Genomic DNA, 15,792 nt, shown 5'->3' with positions numbered 1-15,792 from the left:
AGAGATGTACACAATTTCCCCCGTTAAGAGTTGGAAACGAGACAGCTAAGCGGGTGGAAAAAAAAAATGATATGAAAGTCTGTGATAAATTGGAATTCGGAGATCATGGAGGCCACTAGACCTCTTACCACTGCCACCATCCGGACGGAATCACACGCTACCAAGAGTATAAGGGGTCCGGCGTTTAAATGGCGTAAGTGATACCGAGGAGATACCTCTTGACTCTTTGAAGCCATCTTGATTCCATTTTGGTACCAGTTGAGTCTCGACTGATCTCCACCAGGATGTAGATTAAGGTTTGAAAGCCTGAAATTTTGGATGGTTATTGGCCAATCATTAATTATTGGTAGATCGCTTCTAATACTCCGTGCGCTAAAAGATGGGATCGGCACGCAACCAAAACTAGATGGAACGGACCGTATTGGTGGGATATTACACGCACGAAATCTTCGTCGGCTGTGCTTGCTTATTCGATACAGATGGACTTTCACTACCTAGTGACTGATATATCATTTGCAATCCCCTGTGTGGTTTCTGACAACTGCTATCCAGACTTCCAATCCAACTTGGGCTTCACATCAGGTACACAAAGTAAAGTGGACAGACAGCGAGAAACTACCTATCACCTATTAGGTAGGTACCTCACTAACTCACTCTGCTGAGGTACTTTCGGTCGTGCGTCAATGTCTAAGTGGTCATAATACAAGGGCAAAGGACACTAATCGTACACCGAGTGTTTTCTTGGCTCAATTGGGGGAGGTTCTCCCCAGTAATGCTACAATTTGACTGACTGAATGAGGAAGAGTCCAGTCTCACACTATTTATCGATTCAAAGAATGAGACTAGGGGCAAGGATTAGAAATCCGGAGTACATCAGTAGCCCACCTGTTTTACAGCTTATTTGCATATTATGACGCAGGGGAGTGTGAAAAAGAAAATATTGTAAAGTTGATATGAGATAGCTAACGGGGAAGTGTAGCCCTATGATCATGCAATAGTGTGAAGTTTTGGATATATCGAAATGATTTATTTCACATCAGATAGTAAGAAACATTGCATCTGCTGTCTCCTGATGCCAGGAAAAATCGATGATGATTGCCTAGGTACTGATGGTACTGCAATTGTGGTAGAGGAACAATATGCTCGCTGACCAATATGGATCAAAGTACACAGAATTAGCTATCAAGCTTGCCAAATACACTTTGTATCACCAAAGTAAAAATTACATAGCCTGAGATTTCAGAACTTGAGACATCCGATCTTGGCTATCCGAAATACTTAGTATATAGTCGGAGATTTTTTTTAAACAAGCGACTAACCGGATAAATTTGACTTGGTCGTTCAATTGTATTTAGTCCTCGTCAGAGTCTAATAGCTCTGCTAGCTCTGCTTCTTCTTCTGCAGTCATTAGACCCTTTTTAGGCCCGACTTTCTCTTCCTTTACGACTCCTTTAGCATTCTCTTCGCTCTCGAGGCGTGCCTTTTCGAGCTCCCCTTTAGTGAGTCCCCAAATTCTTACGGTACCATCAATACTGGTACTAACGGCTTGCTTCTCGCCCTTAAGAACCACCAGACCCGTAACTTCCTCATAATGGCCATCATAAATATGCCATAATTTCCCCGTTGCCTTGTCCCAGATTTTCACATCTTCGTCTCTACCTGCAGTCACAACCCAAGAATCAGTGACAGCTACTGCACGAACATAGTCTCCATGCTCGTACGTTTCTTCTGTGCTCCAATTCTTCGTCCTTGATAAACATTTAGCTGTACCATCGGCACTTGCAGTCCACAAATCCGTCTCTTCGTCATCGCCAGCAAATATGACTTGATAGACGCTTGTTTCGTGCTCAAGGATCGTATCTCTAGTAGGCTTGCTCTGTTCCGGAACGTCTTCGGTAGTGTCAAGTATTTGAGATGCAGATGACAGGCTGATGCGCCATCTTCGAATATGGGGGTCACTACTTGAAGAAACGAGAACAACTTCGGTGCTTGTAGAATCTTCGGGGTCTAGAGCTAGGTCTTGTACTGCCATCATGGATTCACTCTTATCTCGCAGGGTATGCAATCGTTCACCAGTGGCGGTATTCCATACCATGATTTTTGCATCAGCACCACCAGATATCAAACACTTGAAAGGGTGTCAGTACGCACACCTAACCTCAATCAAGGCGAGGAAGCTTACATCCGTTCCCTCAATATTCACGCAGACAATTGCTTTGACAAAGTCTGAATGGCCCTTGAATTTCTTGCCCAGTTCTTTACTTTCCCTATCCCAACTCCAAATTTGTTTGTCCCAACATCCCGCATAAACTGTATTGCCACCATGGCCTCCGATGGCTACTGAAGTAACTGGCGCAGCTGGCCCTCGATAAACTGTTTTTGTATCTCTAGTCTAATAGTGAGGTTAGAAAATACTTAGAATATGGCATAACCTTAGATAATTATCGTACCTACTTCAGTATTGACCTTTCGTACACAGCCAGCACTTTCCGCAATATAAATACATTGGGAGGAAAACGGGTCTGAAATCAGGCTTAGAATCTTTGATTGTAAAACAATAGGGTTTCCATTCTTGTTGCCCGACTTTGCAGCTCTGCGTGCTCGTGTAGATTCAGATGCGTCGGTTTGGAAAAAATGACCCGGATCTGTTGATCGAGACATGATTGATATAAAATATAATCAAGGAGAAGTTTGTATGCTATATGTCTGTATTGATACAGCAAAAATAGTGGGGGTTCATCATCAATAGGTATGGGCATTCGAAATTCAGTCATACATACCTAAATTACAGGGGTAGCGACGCGTAAAGTGGAATTTATGCTGACACGCGATTCCCTTATCCAAGTCGCGTAATCTATTCAATATTCACAACTTCATTGCGGCCCATTTTGATCCATAACAAATGTTCTGAAATCTATCTTGCCTGCGACAACTCAATTAAGATGGCTTCCACAACCCAGATTAACCTACGACCCAGGCCGGCTCATACTTCTGGGCCAACGTATCTATCGTATACCCCAAATGGAACAAAATTGGTCACAATCGGTTCAAATAATACAATTAGAGTATACAAGACTGGGTCCGATGGAGAACCTACGAATATTGATGACTGTCAAGAGCAGAATATGGCAGTTGATTCAACAGTAGGGCTCCGAAACCCCGTGAAGAATATATGCTAATTAAGCTTCAAGAATGACTTTTTCGTTGCGGGTTCTGAAGATGGAACTGTTAGCAAATATTCCCTCGATACGATGTCATTCGACAAATTCCTTATGCGCTGTTCGTTGCCGGTCCGAGACATTGCGATATCACCGAACGGTAAATGGTGTGCCGTTGCCAGTGATGAACTGACCGTCAAAATCGTGAATACAAACGATGTAAACCATACAATGTACCTCAGAGATCAGCAGAAGCCTGTGAAGCACGTATCCTTCGATCCAAGCAATAACTTTATAACTCTATCATGTACGGACGGTATGATATACGTTTATTCGTTGTTAAACGAGGATCCTGAGCTTGTGAGGACAATCGATGGAATTATTAGGGCCGTTGAGACGGATGATGAGATAAGTTCAAAAGTCGCATGGCATCCGGATGGCAGAGCATTCGCTGCGCCGACCTCAACAAGAGATATTCAAGTCATGTCCAAGAATGACTGGGAGAAACAGCGTATCTTCGCAGATGGTCATACCGGAGATATCACAGCATTAGCTTGGTCGCCAAACGGAGCAATGCTTGCATCGGCTGGAAAAGATAAAAAAATATTACTTTGGGAGACCAAAACACAAAAGATCATCGCTACTTATGACCATGCAAATGTTATGGATTTAGCCTGGCATCCCACAGATAACCTGCTCTCTTTCACGAATTCGGATGGAGAAGTTTATATATTTCAAGATTTTGTACCCAGTGAGCATGCTCATCTAGTCAAATTAGGACGCCAACCAGCCCCTTTTGTACATGATCCCTTGTCAGAAATATCAAATAATGCACGACAACCTAACACAAATGGCACAAAAGATATGCCCCTTCGAGGCGCCCGGCGTGGCTCCCCCGACAGTTTGGATGACATCCTAGGCTCTGATGTCATGGGGGATGAAGATGACTTTGTTATCGATGATGATGGCGCTGGTTACGCACTCGGGTTGAATGGTAATGGTAAGAGACCTGCAGACGATGTGGATTCTTACGGGGTCTCTAGGAATAAGAGACATGCACAATCATGGGAGCCACAATATCACGAGTCATTTCAGCCAGGTAGTACTCCCTGGCGGGGAGACCGAAAGTATCTTTGTCTCAATCTTATTGGGTTTATCTGGACGATTGACCAGGGTGATTATCATCAAATCAGCGCAGAATTCTACGATCGCGAAACCTACCGCGATTTTCGATTTACAGATCATTTACTGTATGATAAAGCCTGTCTGAACGAGAATGGCTCTCTTTACTCTTGTCCTCTCGGCAATGGCCATCCAGCAACGATATTATATCGCCCTCATGAATCCTGGACTAGTGGTACAAATCGTGTGGAATGGCAAACAGAGCTTCCTAAAGATGAGGAAGTGAGTGCCATTGCACTTAGCGATTCTTTTGTCACAGTAACTACCACCAAAAATTACGTACGCATATATACACTTTTCGGAATACCGTTCAGAGTATATAGGCAAAAGAGCAGTCCTATGGTTACCTGCGCGAGTTGGAGGGACTATGTTCTTACTTTGGGGAATGGTCCCGTAGGTGCGGATGGTAATACTAAGCTACTGTATACCATACAAAACATCAAAAGGGATGAAATTTGCCAAAATGAAGATGTCGTAGCCTTGCCAGATGGCGAGACAGTCAAAAGTGTTTTCTTTTCGGACAATGGGGTAAGCACAGATTTTGCATTAAGATAATTATATTCACTTCACTGACTGAAATGTTCAGGATCCATGTATTTACGACTCTACCGGAACATTACTAACTCTTGTCCACTGGCGTGAGCCATCACAGGCAAGCTGGGTTCCTCTTCTTGATACCAAACTTCTCTCTCGTCTCGCAAGTGGGCGTAAAACAGAAACATATTTTCCCGTGGCGGTATCAGACAACAAATTCCATTGCATCATCTTGAAAGGTGACGACAAATATCCTTACTTTCCTCGTCCGCTGCTCTCAGAGTTTGATTTCCAGATACCCATATCATCTCAGTCAAAGCCTAATAATGGGGACGATGATGATGATGAGATTGGTGCAGATGAAATGAAAAAACTAGAGGCAGAATTTGCTCTCAAGAGCATTCTTTCAATATTAAAGTCAGATCTTGTCAAATCCACTGCAAGCACAAGGGCAGAACGGGAAGAGTTGTTGACCATGGATGTCGAAATTGACAAGACACTTTTGAGGATGATGATGGCGGAATGTATAGAAGGCGAGGAAAGAGGCATGAGGGCATTGGAGATGGTGCAATTGATGAAGGATAGGACAGGTAAATTTATCGAGGCAGCAGGGAAAGTAGCAGACAAATACGATAGGACGATTTTAGGAGAAAAGATCAGGGAGTTGGGTGAGGAAAGATTGCTGCTGGAGATGGATGAGGACTAAATAAGTAATGGGTTTATGAAGGTATCACAAGTGCATTTGCACGAATTGTAGGATAGGGAATGATTTAAATATCCAAGGAGCTTAAAAGTGGTCCTCACAATAGCCGACCAGGAGCAGATACCTTCATGGCACTCTCTAAGGTCTGGATTTGAGTTCGACGATTGAGTGATCGCTTAAGCCTGGATGCTCCTGTAATCTCAGTCTCGTCTATAGATATAGAGAGTATTTGGAATAGCGTCTATTCGACCGGAAACATTCAGATTCACATCCAATAATCAGCAAGTGTCTAGATTCGGCCATTGTTCAGGTGAATTCAAGCCCAGATTGTACGTAGAAATATAAGTACAACGTATTGATCTCATTGGTCATTTTGATGTTGTCTGTTAAACGTGGGGTACCTCGCGTACTCGCTTGGGTACGATCCACCGTCATAAGCATCCGCAACAACACAACACTCTTCGTTATTCTTTTATGAAGATATTTCTACGGTGTGTGTATGCATGACTTGTCTTATCAACCACTATGAGAAGAACCCTAGCTCGCCTAGGCAGGAATTATGAAGCCTTATCAATTGTATGTGGAGAAGCGAAGAACGCAATGCCAACAAGATGGGGTTGATCAATCTGCTGGTGATATGGTATTGGATCGACTAGCTTCTAGACTAACTAGACCTTTCATAAGAAGACAGCAAAGCATGAGAAAATTTTTAACCTATCTAAAATGGAAAGGTGCCCAAGTACTGGAAGAGAATTTTTGACTCAGAAGCCTTGCATTAGTTGTTGGAGAGAAAGTTATGATATTTAATACATGGTCTAGCACTGGATTAAGGGAGAGTACCTACCTAATGAAACGATATTCATATTTTCGTTCACAAATTGGGTTTACACTTTGTATTTGAATAACTGTGAATAACTACCTAGTAGTGTAGTTCGAAAGGATCAGACGAAATGGAGGGGTTGTCTGGGTGTGAAATTCCTACTCGTAGATTGGAGAGATGAGTGAAGATCAATAAAGATTGAAGATCGAAGATTGTACCAAGTGATGATGAATGGATGGCATTGAGTGAATGAGATGAAATGATTAGATTGATTATGTGCCTGTGGCGTATCGATCGATAAAGCCACACCACGATGTATGGATGTGGCTAAAACGTAACTGTAGCCGATTCTTTTCGATGCATTACCTTGGTAAATTATATGAATGAAGTGAACCCGGGAAAGAGTAAATAAATTCTATTTTCAACCTCAAATAGCTACGGAATCCCCTGCTCTTGGGTCTTGATATACGAAAGAGCCTCCTTATACCTTCTTGGTTTAGATATTACCATCACGCGCCAGACTCAGATATCATCATCTCTCTATCTTGTGATCGTCGACACCGAACGCGATATTTCTTACAAACTTAGCTTCAACACCTTTCCCCTCTAGGCACATCTTGGTTACCCCTCGACAACAACGCAATGGCTGCTCTTGGTGAGGATTTGCTCGGGATAGTTAACAAGCTTCAAGATCTTGTCTTTAATACTATTGGCAATGATAGCTTAGATCTGCCACAGATTGTACCGTACTCTTTCAAACATGCTGCGAAAACTCGCACTGATATCAATTTCTAGGTAGTCGTTGGCTCCCAATCGTCTGGAAAATCGTCCGTACTCGAAAACATCGTCGGTCGAGATTTCCTTCCCCGTGGTAGTGGGATTGTTACCCGTAGACCCCTCATTCTACAACTTATCAATGTACCGTCCGAGGAAGAAGATGCACCAGAAGCGCACACAGCAGCGAGTGTGGCTACACAACCAGAATGGGCCGAGTTTCATCACATCCCAAACAGGAGATTCACAGAATTTCAGGATGTGAAGAGAGAAATCGAGAACGAAACGGCGAGAATAGCTGGAAACAACAAGGGGATTAATAGATCACCCATCAACCTTAAGATTTACTCGCCCCACGTTCTTAGCTTGACTTTGGTCGATCTGCCAGGTCTAACCAAGGTAAATTCCTATCATTTTTGATGTTGCAAGGAAGCGGGTGAGGTTTTGACTGTTTGCAGGTTCCTATCGGAGATCAACCCACAGATATCGAAAAGCAGACCCGAAATCTGATATCGGAATATATTGCGAAACCAAACAGTATCATTTTGGCTGTTTCCCCAGCAAATGTTGATATCGTCAACTCAGAGGCTCTAAAACTTGCCAGGCATGTCGACCCTCTTGGCCGAAGAACTATTGGAGTCCTTACGAAAATAGACCTTATGGACCATGGTACCAACGCTATGGATATTCTGTCGGGCAGAGTCTACCCCCTTAAGCTGGGATTTATCGGTGTCGTCAACCGATCACAACAAGATATCCAAGGGAACAAGACCCTTTCCGAGGCATTGAAGTCAGAGGCGGACTTCTTCAAACACCACCCTGCATATAGAAATATGGCAAACCGATGCGGAACCCAATTTCTGGCAAAAAGTCTCAACACTACTTTGATGGCGCATATTCGAGAGAGATTACCTGATATCAAGGCTCGTTTGAATACCCTCATGGGCCAAACACAACAAGAGCTTGCTAGTTACGGGGATATGCATTTCAGTGGCAAGGAACATAAGGGTGCATTGATTTTGCAATTGATGACTAGATTCGCATCTTCTTTCATCGCATCCATCGATGGTACCTCAACGGAGATCTCTACCAAGGAGTTATGCGGAGGAGCCAGAATATACTATATCTTCAATTCTGTATTCGGTAATTCATTAGAAACTATAGATCCAACGACAAATCTTTCCGCTCTAGATATCCGAACAGCAATCCGAAATTCGACCGGTCCACGGCCTAGCCTATTCGTACCCGAGCTCGCATTCGATCTTTTAGTCAAGCCACAAATCAAGTTATTGGAGGTTCCTAGTCAAAGATGCGTGGAACTAGTTTACGAAGAGCTTATCAAGATATGCCATACTTGTGGGTCAACTGAGCTCACCAGATTCCCTAGACTCCAGACCAAGCTCATCGAGGTGGTCTCTGACCTGTTGCGTGAACGTCTTGGCCCAGCTTCTCAATATGTGGAGTCTCTTATCTCCATTCAAAGGGCATATATCAACACAAATCATCCCAATTTCCTGGGCGCAGCTGCAGCAATGAGTAACGTTGTTTCTAATAAACAAGAAAAGGAGAGGAGAAGGTTGATCCAGGAAGAAAAGGAGAGAAAGGAGCACAGACGCCGAAAGGAGCTTGAAGCTGCAAATGGAGGGGAAACTCCAGAAGAAGGAGAAGATGCCGTTCCAGAGAAACTCGAAAACTTACCCCACCGAAAACATCTCCAAAAAACATCTCGAAGCATGTCACCTGCAATCCGGGAAAACGGTACAAGCGCCATGGTATCGTCAATGAACGGACTTCGTGGAGGATCACCACCAAGGTTCAACGGCCAAGCAGCTGGTGGTGCTCGTGATTCGTTCTTGAACTACTTCTTTGGCAAAGACGGTGGTTTACCAGGTGGAGCAGGTGTCCCACAAGCATCTTCGTCAGCGCAAATGATGATGGGAAATCCAAACCTTGGCAGACACGTGAGCCAAAGCGCAGAACCAAGTATTACACAAAGTATCAGGCGGCAGGAAGAACGTCCTGTGCAAAGAACACCAGCCCAACAAGCTCGTGAGGATGATTACGAACTTGGCCGTGCACAGAGAGATTACAATTATGATTCTCCCTTCGTAAGTTCTGCACTCTATTCTATACCACTAAATCATGAATCAAAACTAATATCAAACCTCAGGGAAACAATGCCGAGCCAGCACTCACAGATCGCGAAGCCATGGAAACCGAACTCATTCGTGCGCTTATATCATCGTACTTCAACATTGTCCGTGAATCAATAGCAGACCAAGTCCCCAAAGCTGTCATGCATTTACTAGTCAATCACTCCAAAGATGTGGTTCAAAACCGTCTGGTTAGCGAATTGTATCGTGAAGACTTATTCGGCGAGCTACTCTACGAAGATGATGCGGTGAAAAAGGAGAGAGAAAAGTGCGAGAAGTTGTTGAGGACGTACAAGGAAGCTGCAAAGATTGTAGGAGAAGTAGGTATTTAAGAGGTTGGGGTTCAGAGCGCAAGATAAAAATATAGATGAATGTGATGATGACACGCAATGCAATTTCATGAATTGCTCATGATGTTTTGGTGGGCACAAAGGGATTGGTGATAGGTGATGAAGGATAGGTTTGGTGATGGATATGAAAAGAAAACAAACGCCGACGAGATCAATACTTGTAGACTATACACACAGCTCTTACTCTGCATTGTCTGCACTACTTACGGAACATGGAGCGAAAAAATGAACTATAATTTTTTCCTACTTCAGAAGCATTATCTCTAACTTCTTGATACTTGTGTCGTTACACTCACTGTACTTTATGCGAGCTATTGTGTTTCGATTCTTTTCTCTCTCTAGGCGATTTTAGTTTAGACGATTATATATGACAATAAATCCAACAGCGATGATAATCAAATGAATATTAAATGATTTCTGTATAGCGAATAAGATATGAATGATAAAACGCATTTTACCCCCTTTCGAAATACGTATGACATTCTGCTTTTAACGCGAACTGAGTGATTCATGTTTTTTGAATATAATGTGAACTAAACTATCAATCCAAAACTAACCAAAAGATGATGTGAACTGATATGATACATGAAGGATAGAAGAAATCTCAGTTATTCAAACTGTTGAGTTTATTTGCTCTGCCTTATCCTGCTCTTGTATACTCTGCTCTGCTCTGCACCGAGATATCCAGGTGAGGATAGATGAATTAGTATAGACACAACCTAATTATCTTAGATATATCATGTATGAGGTCAGGTTATAAAATCAGAAGATAGATCCACATAATAAGATGACAGTATATTGAATTATAATATCAAGTATCAAGTATCCCATAAACTCTAGATAACTGTGAATGCTGGGGCCTCACTTTCTTCTGGAGGGGAAGGATCTCATAGAGATGGATAGTTGAGAAGGGGGGCTTCTATATATGTAGGAACCGTATGTATTCAAGCTGTACTCTATCATGGTATGGATGCTCACTCAATGAACAAGACAACTTACACTGCAGAATGAAATTTTATAGTAGATGTCCAAGTCTGAACATTGTTCAACTTTCGAGCCGCTAATCGGACTATCAAGTGAGTTATGAAGCCCAGATACATCTGGCCTGATCGTGGGACTAGATTGCTGCGAGAGGATGAAGCAAAAGCAGGCATGAATCACGAGAAGAGATACTAAGATATTCATCACAAGCTCAAAAATGAGTTACATATCACAATCACTGTAAGCTCAAAGTCAAGACTTGATACGTTAGAAATCAATGAGCTTAGGTAAATCTAGTACAGGGGCCCCGTACGGCATGTATCGAAACTCTCTAAAAGAAAGCAGAAAGACATCTTAAAAGATGATCAATCAATAATCTCAGAACTTGCATGAAATTCAAAGCACCGCCGCATAAATTCATAGATAGAGAAGAGACACCCTGAGAGATAATTCATAATTTATCTGACAATGCAGGAAATCGTAAACCATAAAAACAATTATGTAGTATCTTGAGTCATTATCGTAGCAAAATAGCATTTTTCCATCCAAACCCAAAGCTGTACAAGGAGTATTGCGCAAATAAAAGAGACGCTTCCTTAGCAGAGCGTATTGCGAGAAGCTCTAAAGGACAAGTCAGCCGCGACGAGCAATGTATATAGAGCGTTCATACCTCAGTTACAGCACATCTAGTAGCAGATTGGAATTCGAATAAGATACTCCCTCAGATGCCTCGAGCCCACTCATGATCACTATAACCACCATATTCAATACTGAAATAAGAGTTTTCAGAGCGGTCGAGGAGTTCCAGACGTAGCTCAATAATTGACTCCTTAATACGCTATGTAAGGTCAGCTGAAATCCAGACTTGTGATGGTATGTTGCGAACTCACATGGCCGCATAGCTCCGGAAATCGCTTCAATATGAAGGAGGATGTTTCACGTGTTGTGTACCGAGGTTGAAGTGCCTCTTGCTTGGGAACTTTGCCTTGAAGCAACGGAGCATGAGTAGACAGATACGCAATGCAACGGTCGTGCTTGTCAGACCAGCCTGATGGCAAGCCACAGCTGGGGACGCTCTTGTTGACGAGTTCAGGTCCAGGAACACGAAAATGGGTGAGTAGGTTATATGTCTTATCCTAAGTAGATATAGTTGTAAGTCTGGGTCACTACCATAGCAAATGCATAGCAAATACACTCATGCTCACCTCAGTAGATGGCAGATGAAGACCAGGTCCAAGTGACATTGCTGGATTTTGAAGGAGTTTCTCGCGGGCCTCGCCAGCATTAGCTCCGTTGTAGGTAGCTTCGAGAGCGCGTCTGCGATCTTCAGATAGGACAACGGCGGCTGCTTCTACGGCTTCGGCTTCTCTCTTCTTGCGTCTACTCAAGGGACGAGGGGGAGTGCCATTCTCATTTTCTATGACAATATTAGATCTGTTTTGCTGGTATTGCAAAACTCGAATATTAAGAAGTGTTGATATGATTGTAAATAATTTGGGTGATAAAGATACTCACGATTGAATGGTGTCATCTAATTTTTTGGTTATTAACTTGAGGTGTCGCGCAGAGGATGGAGAGCCACATACCGGCATCATAACTTGCGCCATGATGAAAACTTGTACTTTGTGGTATTGGTTAATGGACTAATATAGTATCAGATGTGTTTGAGGCGCATGACCATGGTCCCTTAGGGTTAAGACCGAGAGAGAGCTCACATACCGAAAAATTCGATTTGAAAGTTCGAGTCGGATCGAAAAAGAGGAGATATGATCTAATGCTATGCTTCAGTATGCCAGGCCAATTAAAAATGAACCTGAGGGAATAGGATGGTATATCCACATGTGTTATGTTTAGCTTTGTGCTGTTCTTGATAAATACCAAGAAACTATAGTGGAGGTGGAGGTAATGGTGGTAACGGTGGCCAAAACCAGAACACAAATTTTGGAGAAACTGGGGGGTAGGAGGAGACTTACACTCTTCGAGATATTCTTGACGTATCAATTGTACGGATAGCCGTGATCTTTTGGTAATAAAGAAGAAAAAGTCACAAGTGAGATCACAATTAAAAAAAACCGTTGGGTTCAATCTAGAGAGGTGTTGTGGGAGAACAAATCTGCTTGTCGAAATTGAAGATTTGAGAGGATGAACGCGGCTGGTGGAAAAGGAAGCTAAACCGTGTTGATGCCAAACACGGCAATACTATCAGATAACAGCCGACGTGGAGGTATGTATTGGAGAAGAGTATAGGATGAGGGGTTAAAAAAGGTCGAATGTACAATCTTGAAGTAATGTAAAGGCAACGAGGAGTTGACCTGAGGTACCTTGTCGTTGAAGGTTCTAATCCACTGCCTCCAATGATCAGATTGTGTTCGATACAATATTGGGAAACCAATCAAAATAGAGAACGGTGAACAGATATAATGTTGGAGGTTCAAAACAAGAAGAGGTGAGAAGTAAACTAAGACAGGACATTCAGGTGGGCATGGCAATGAAAAAAAGTTCCTCCAACATCCTCGAGCAATGACATGAACACTCAATGTACCTTGTTGATCACAGTGGCAACTTTTTAGAAGTAGTTTTGAACTGATCCCCTGCCAAAGAACAATGAAGAATTCAAGATGACACTCTTAATCTCATGGTGGTATTTCAGGTGTCAAAGTTGTCTTTTCCTTCCAAAGTCCCATGAAAGGATTGCAAGATTGGAAATGAAGAAGCTAAGATACTCGATGAAACAAGCTACACACTGGAACACATACCACATGACTATAAGCTACTTGAATTCCATATTATGGAAAGTCCGAACTCTCCCAGCTTACTACAGTTGGAAAGAGCGATCTTGCTTTGGAGTTGTCTTTCCAAAAGGGGTAATCATCCCCGTCCAATAAACCTCGAAAAAGCATCGGCCCAAACAACATTCTAGATTAAAGCTTTGCATACGAACACACTAGTATTCATACTCATTGCTTCTCGATTCCCTCTCATACAGATACAGTAGAGCCTAGTATAGTAATTGCCCTCGAAGACCTCTTGAAGCTAAAAATAATGAACACTCTTCTAGAACATTGCATACCTCATACATATGATGCAACTCTCTTGCATAATCAGTCACCACAGCAGACAGACTACTCTTTCTATATTCAATCATTGTCAGTCAAATTTCTAGTCTTATAGAAAGCAACTTATTTTCATTGTTGAAAGAAAGCAATGGAGATACAGATTAAGTCGAAGACCAGAAGAAAACATACACACCATCGGCCTTTCCAACCTCCGACCCTCCTTGACCTCAAATGTCCATAAAAGGGACACACAGCTTAGCTGTTGAACCTCGATCTAATGAATCCTTTCTTTCTATTGTAGATACTCCTTTCTTTACCGAGGAATCCTCCAAAATACCTCAATGCGTTTCTCACTCAATGATATATTGCACAAGAACTGCTGACATGACCATATATATTCATTCTTACACTTTCTTACCTAGACAGCCATCCTTTCCTTAAGGACTTCCGCAATGCGTCATCTTCAGGTGAAAAACACGAAGAAAAGATTGTTTACAGCTACACATGTGTTCCGCGGCTTCATGCAGCCGTAACACCCATCTATCGGCGGATGCAACCCAATTTCAACCACCCAACCATTTCCCATGCCCCCTTATGATGGGAAACCGTGGGTTCTTTGCCAGTTTACTTTAGGGAAAATAACATAGGGCGCCGCGGAAAATGAAATGGATGCATGGCAAATGAGATTGTAAAATGTGAGAAGATTTTAACCTTATTTCTGTGAAAGACTGTTCATTGACTTCATTCAATTTGAGCACTTTCTAATATCTCCAAGTGCGAGAAAACGCGGTGCATATAATACACAGAGCCTCTAGATTGACATGGCCCCCATTGCATATCTTTGGTTGTACAAACGCCTTCCTTCCAGAAAGATTGCACTTATGCCTACTAACTTAAATGCAATTACAACTTTTTAGAACTCTATGCAAAGCTAACTTATCACCTTTATTCCAATGTCATTCTAAGAGCGACCGGTAATTTTGCTAAGTATCGAACCGTTGGCACCCTTTTGTTTGTCAAATACACCCAAGAGTGACTTCCAAACGGCGCCGGGCTCTTGTGAAGCGTCAATTCCACTCCAGATTCCGGTCTTTTGGTAATAACCAACAACAGGGGCAGTTTGAGCGTGGTAGGTAACAAGTCTTTTCTTCAAAGATTCGGCATTGTCGTCGGATCTTGAGACCAATGGTTCACCAGTGATATCGTCCTTCATGTCTGTCTTAGGTGGGTTGAATACTCTGTGATACGATCGGCCTGAGGCTGGGTGCACCAAACGTCCAGTAATGCGGGATACAAGAAGACTATCGTCAATTTGAAGTTCAACTGCGTGTTGTAGCTTTTGGTTGCGCTCTGCAAGCATGGCATCCAAGCGCTCTGCTTGCACAACTGTACGTGGGAAACCATCAAGAATGAATCTATGTTTCACGTCAGAACGAGCTTTTCTCTATTGTAATCTCCGACAGCACTTACCCTCCCTTGCACTCTGAGTTGCCCTCAAGTTCGGCCTTGATCATGCCAATAACGATTTCATCGCTGACGAGACCACCTTGATCCATAATCTTCTTGGCTTCCCGGCCCAGTGGTGTCTTCTTCGCAACTTGTGATCGCAACATATCTCCAGTAGCCTAAAACTAGCATTAGCATTGCCTTTTCCCCGCACGTAGAATAGCTTACCAAATGACAGCATGAGAATTTCTCCTTGATCTTGGGCGCTTGAGTTCCCTTGCCTGTACAAAACAGTTTAGCTGATACCTCCCATGTGCTTACACAATGCGATAGCAAGACCAGAAAACTCATGAATACATACCGGCACCTGGAGGACCCATAAGAATCATTCTGACGCTCTCAGGAGGAGATGGTGCTGGGCCACCAGCCGCATGCGCAAGCTTGTCTTCGAGCTCCTTGACCCTCGACTCGAGTTTGTTGACCAAGTCATGGAGGGTCTGCGAGGCATCATCGCCAATTGGTGCCATTTTGAATCAATGGAGTGAAGGGAAACGAAACAAAGATATGGAAATAAACCAAAATATACAGATTGTAGAGTGGAGAGAGTTAGAAGGAAAAGGTTCGCAAGCCTTGAA

At 42.9% G+C, this 15,792-nt stretch overlaps 5 protein-coding genes across 5 annotated transcripts; 2 read left to right on the top strand and 3 right to left on the bottom strand.

Annotated features, from left to right (window-relative positions):
* Positions 1 to 1,351: 1,351 nt before the first annotated feature.
* Positions 1,352 to 2,661, bottom strand: EAF01_008295 (uncharacterized protein; the record flags this gene model as incomplete). The annotated part of the gene is made up of 3 exons (XM_038916551.1): positions 1,352 to 2,128; positions 2,183 to 2,392; positions 2,455 to 2,661. 3 exons carry the CDS (start codon positions 2,659 to 2,661, stop codon positions 1,352 to 1,354), a joined length of 1,194 nt encoding a protein of 397 aa, XP_038767913.1.
* Positions 2,662 to 2,942: 281 nt separating this feature from the next.
* EAF01_008294 (uncharacterized protein) lies at positions 2,943 to 5,580 on the top strand (the record flags this gene model as incomplete). Its single annotated transcript, XM_038916550.1, has 3 exons — positions 2,943 to 3,143; positions 3,192 to 4,868; positions 4,927 to 5,580. 3 exons carry the CDS (start codon positions 2,943 to 2,945, stop codon positions 5,578 to 5,580), a joined length of 2,532 nt encoding a protein of 843 aa, XP_038767912.1.
* A 1,459-nt stretch (positions 5,581 to 7,039) lies between these two features.
* Positions 7,040 to 9,656, top strand: EAF01_008293 (uncharacterized protein; the record flags this gene model as incomplete). Its single annotated transcript, XM_038916549.1, has 4 exons — positions 7,040 to 7,138; positions 7,193 to 7,570; positions 7,630 to 9,279; positions 9,342 to 9,656. The coding sequence occupies 4 exons, from the start codon at positions 7,040 to 7,042 to the stop codon at positions 9,654 to 9,656; spliced, it is 2,442 nt and encodes an 813-aa protein (XP_038767911.1).
* Positions 9,657 to 11,376: 1,720 nt separating this feature from the next.
* On the bottom strand, positions 11,377 to 12,262 carry EAF01_008292 (uncharacterized protein; the record flags this gene model as incomplete). The annotated part of the gene is made up of 5 exons (XM_038916548.1): positions 11,377 to 11,493; positions 11,546 to 11,791; positions 11,861 to 12,072; positions 12,171 to 12,186; positions 12,242 to 12,262. The coding sequence occupies 5 exons, from the start codon at positions 12,260 to 12,262 to the stop codon at positions 11,377 to 11,379; spliced, it is 612 nt and encodes a 203-aa protein (XP_038767910.1).
* A 2,410-nt stretch (positions 12,263 to 14,672) lies between these two features.
* EAF01_008291 (uncharacterized protein) lies at positions 14,673 to 15,684 on the bottom strand (the record flags this gene model as incomplete). The annotated part of the gene is made up of 4 exons (XM_038916547.1): positions 14,673 to 15,126; positions 15,182 to 15,336; positions 15,386 to 15,438; positions 15,519 to 15,684. The coding sequence occupies 4 exons, from the start codon at positions 15,682 to 15,684 to the stop codon at positions 14,673 to 14,675; spliced, it is 828 nt and encodes a 275-aa protein (XP_038767909.1).
* Positions 15,685 to 15,792: the final 108 nt, after the last annotated feature.

Source organism: Botrytis porri (assembly GCF_014898465.1).
Source record: "Botrytis porri strain MUCL 3234 chromosome Unknown BPOR_011, whole genome shotgun sequence".
NCBI classification, from domain to species: domain Eukaryota; kingdom Fungi; phylum Ascomycota; class Leotiomycetes; order Helotiales; family Sclerotiniaceae; genus Botrytis; species Botrytis porri.
The sequence above is the reverse complement of the archived record's forward strand: the minus strand, read 5'-3'. Positions and strand labels throughout refer to the sequence as shown.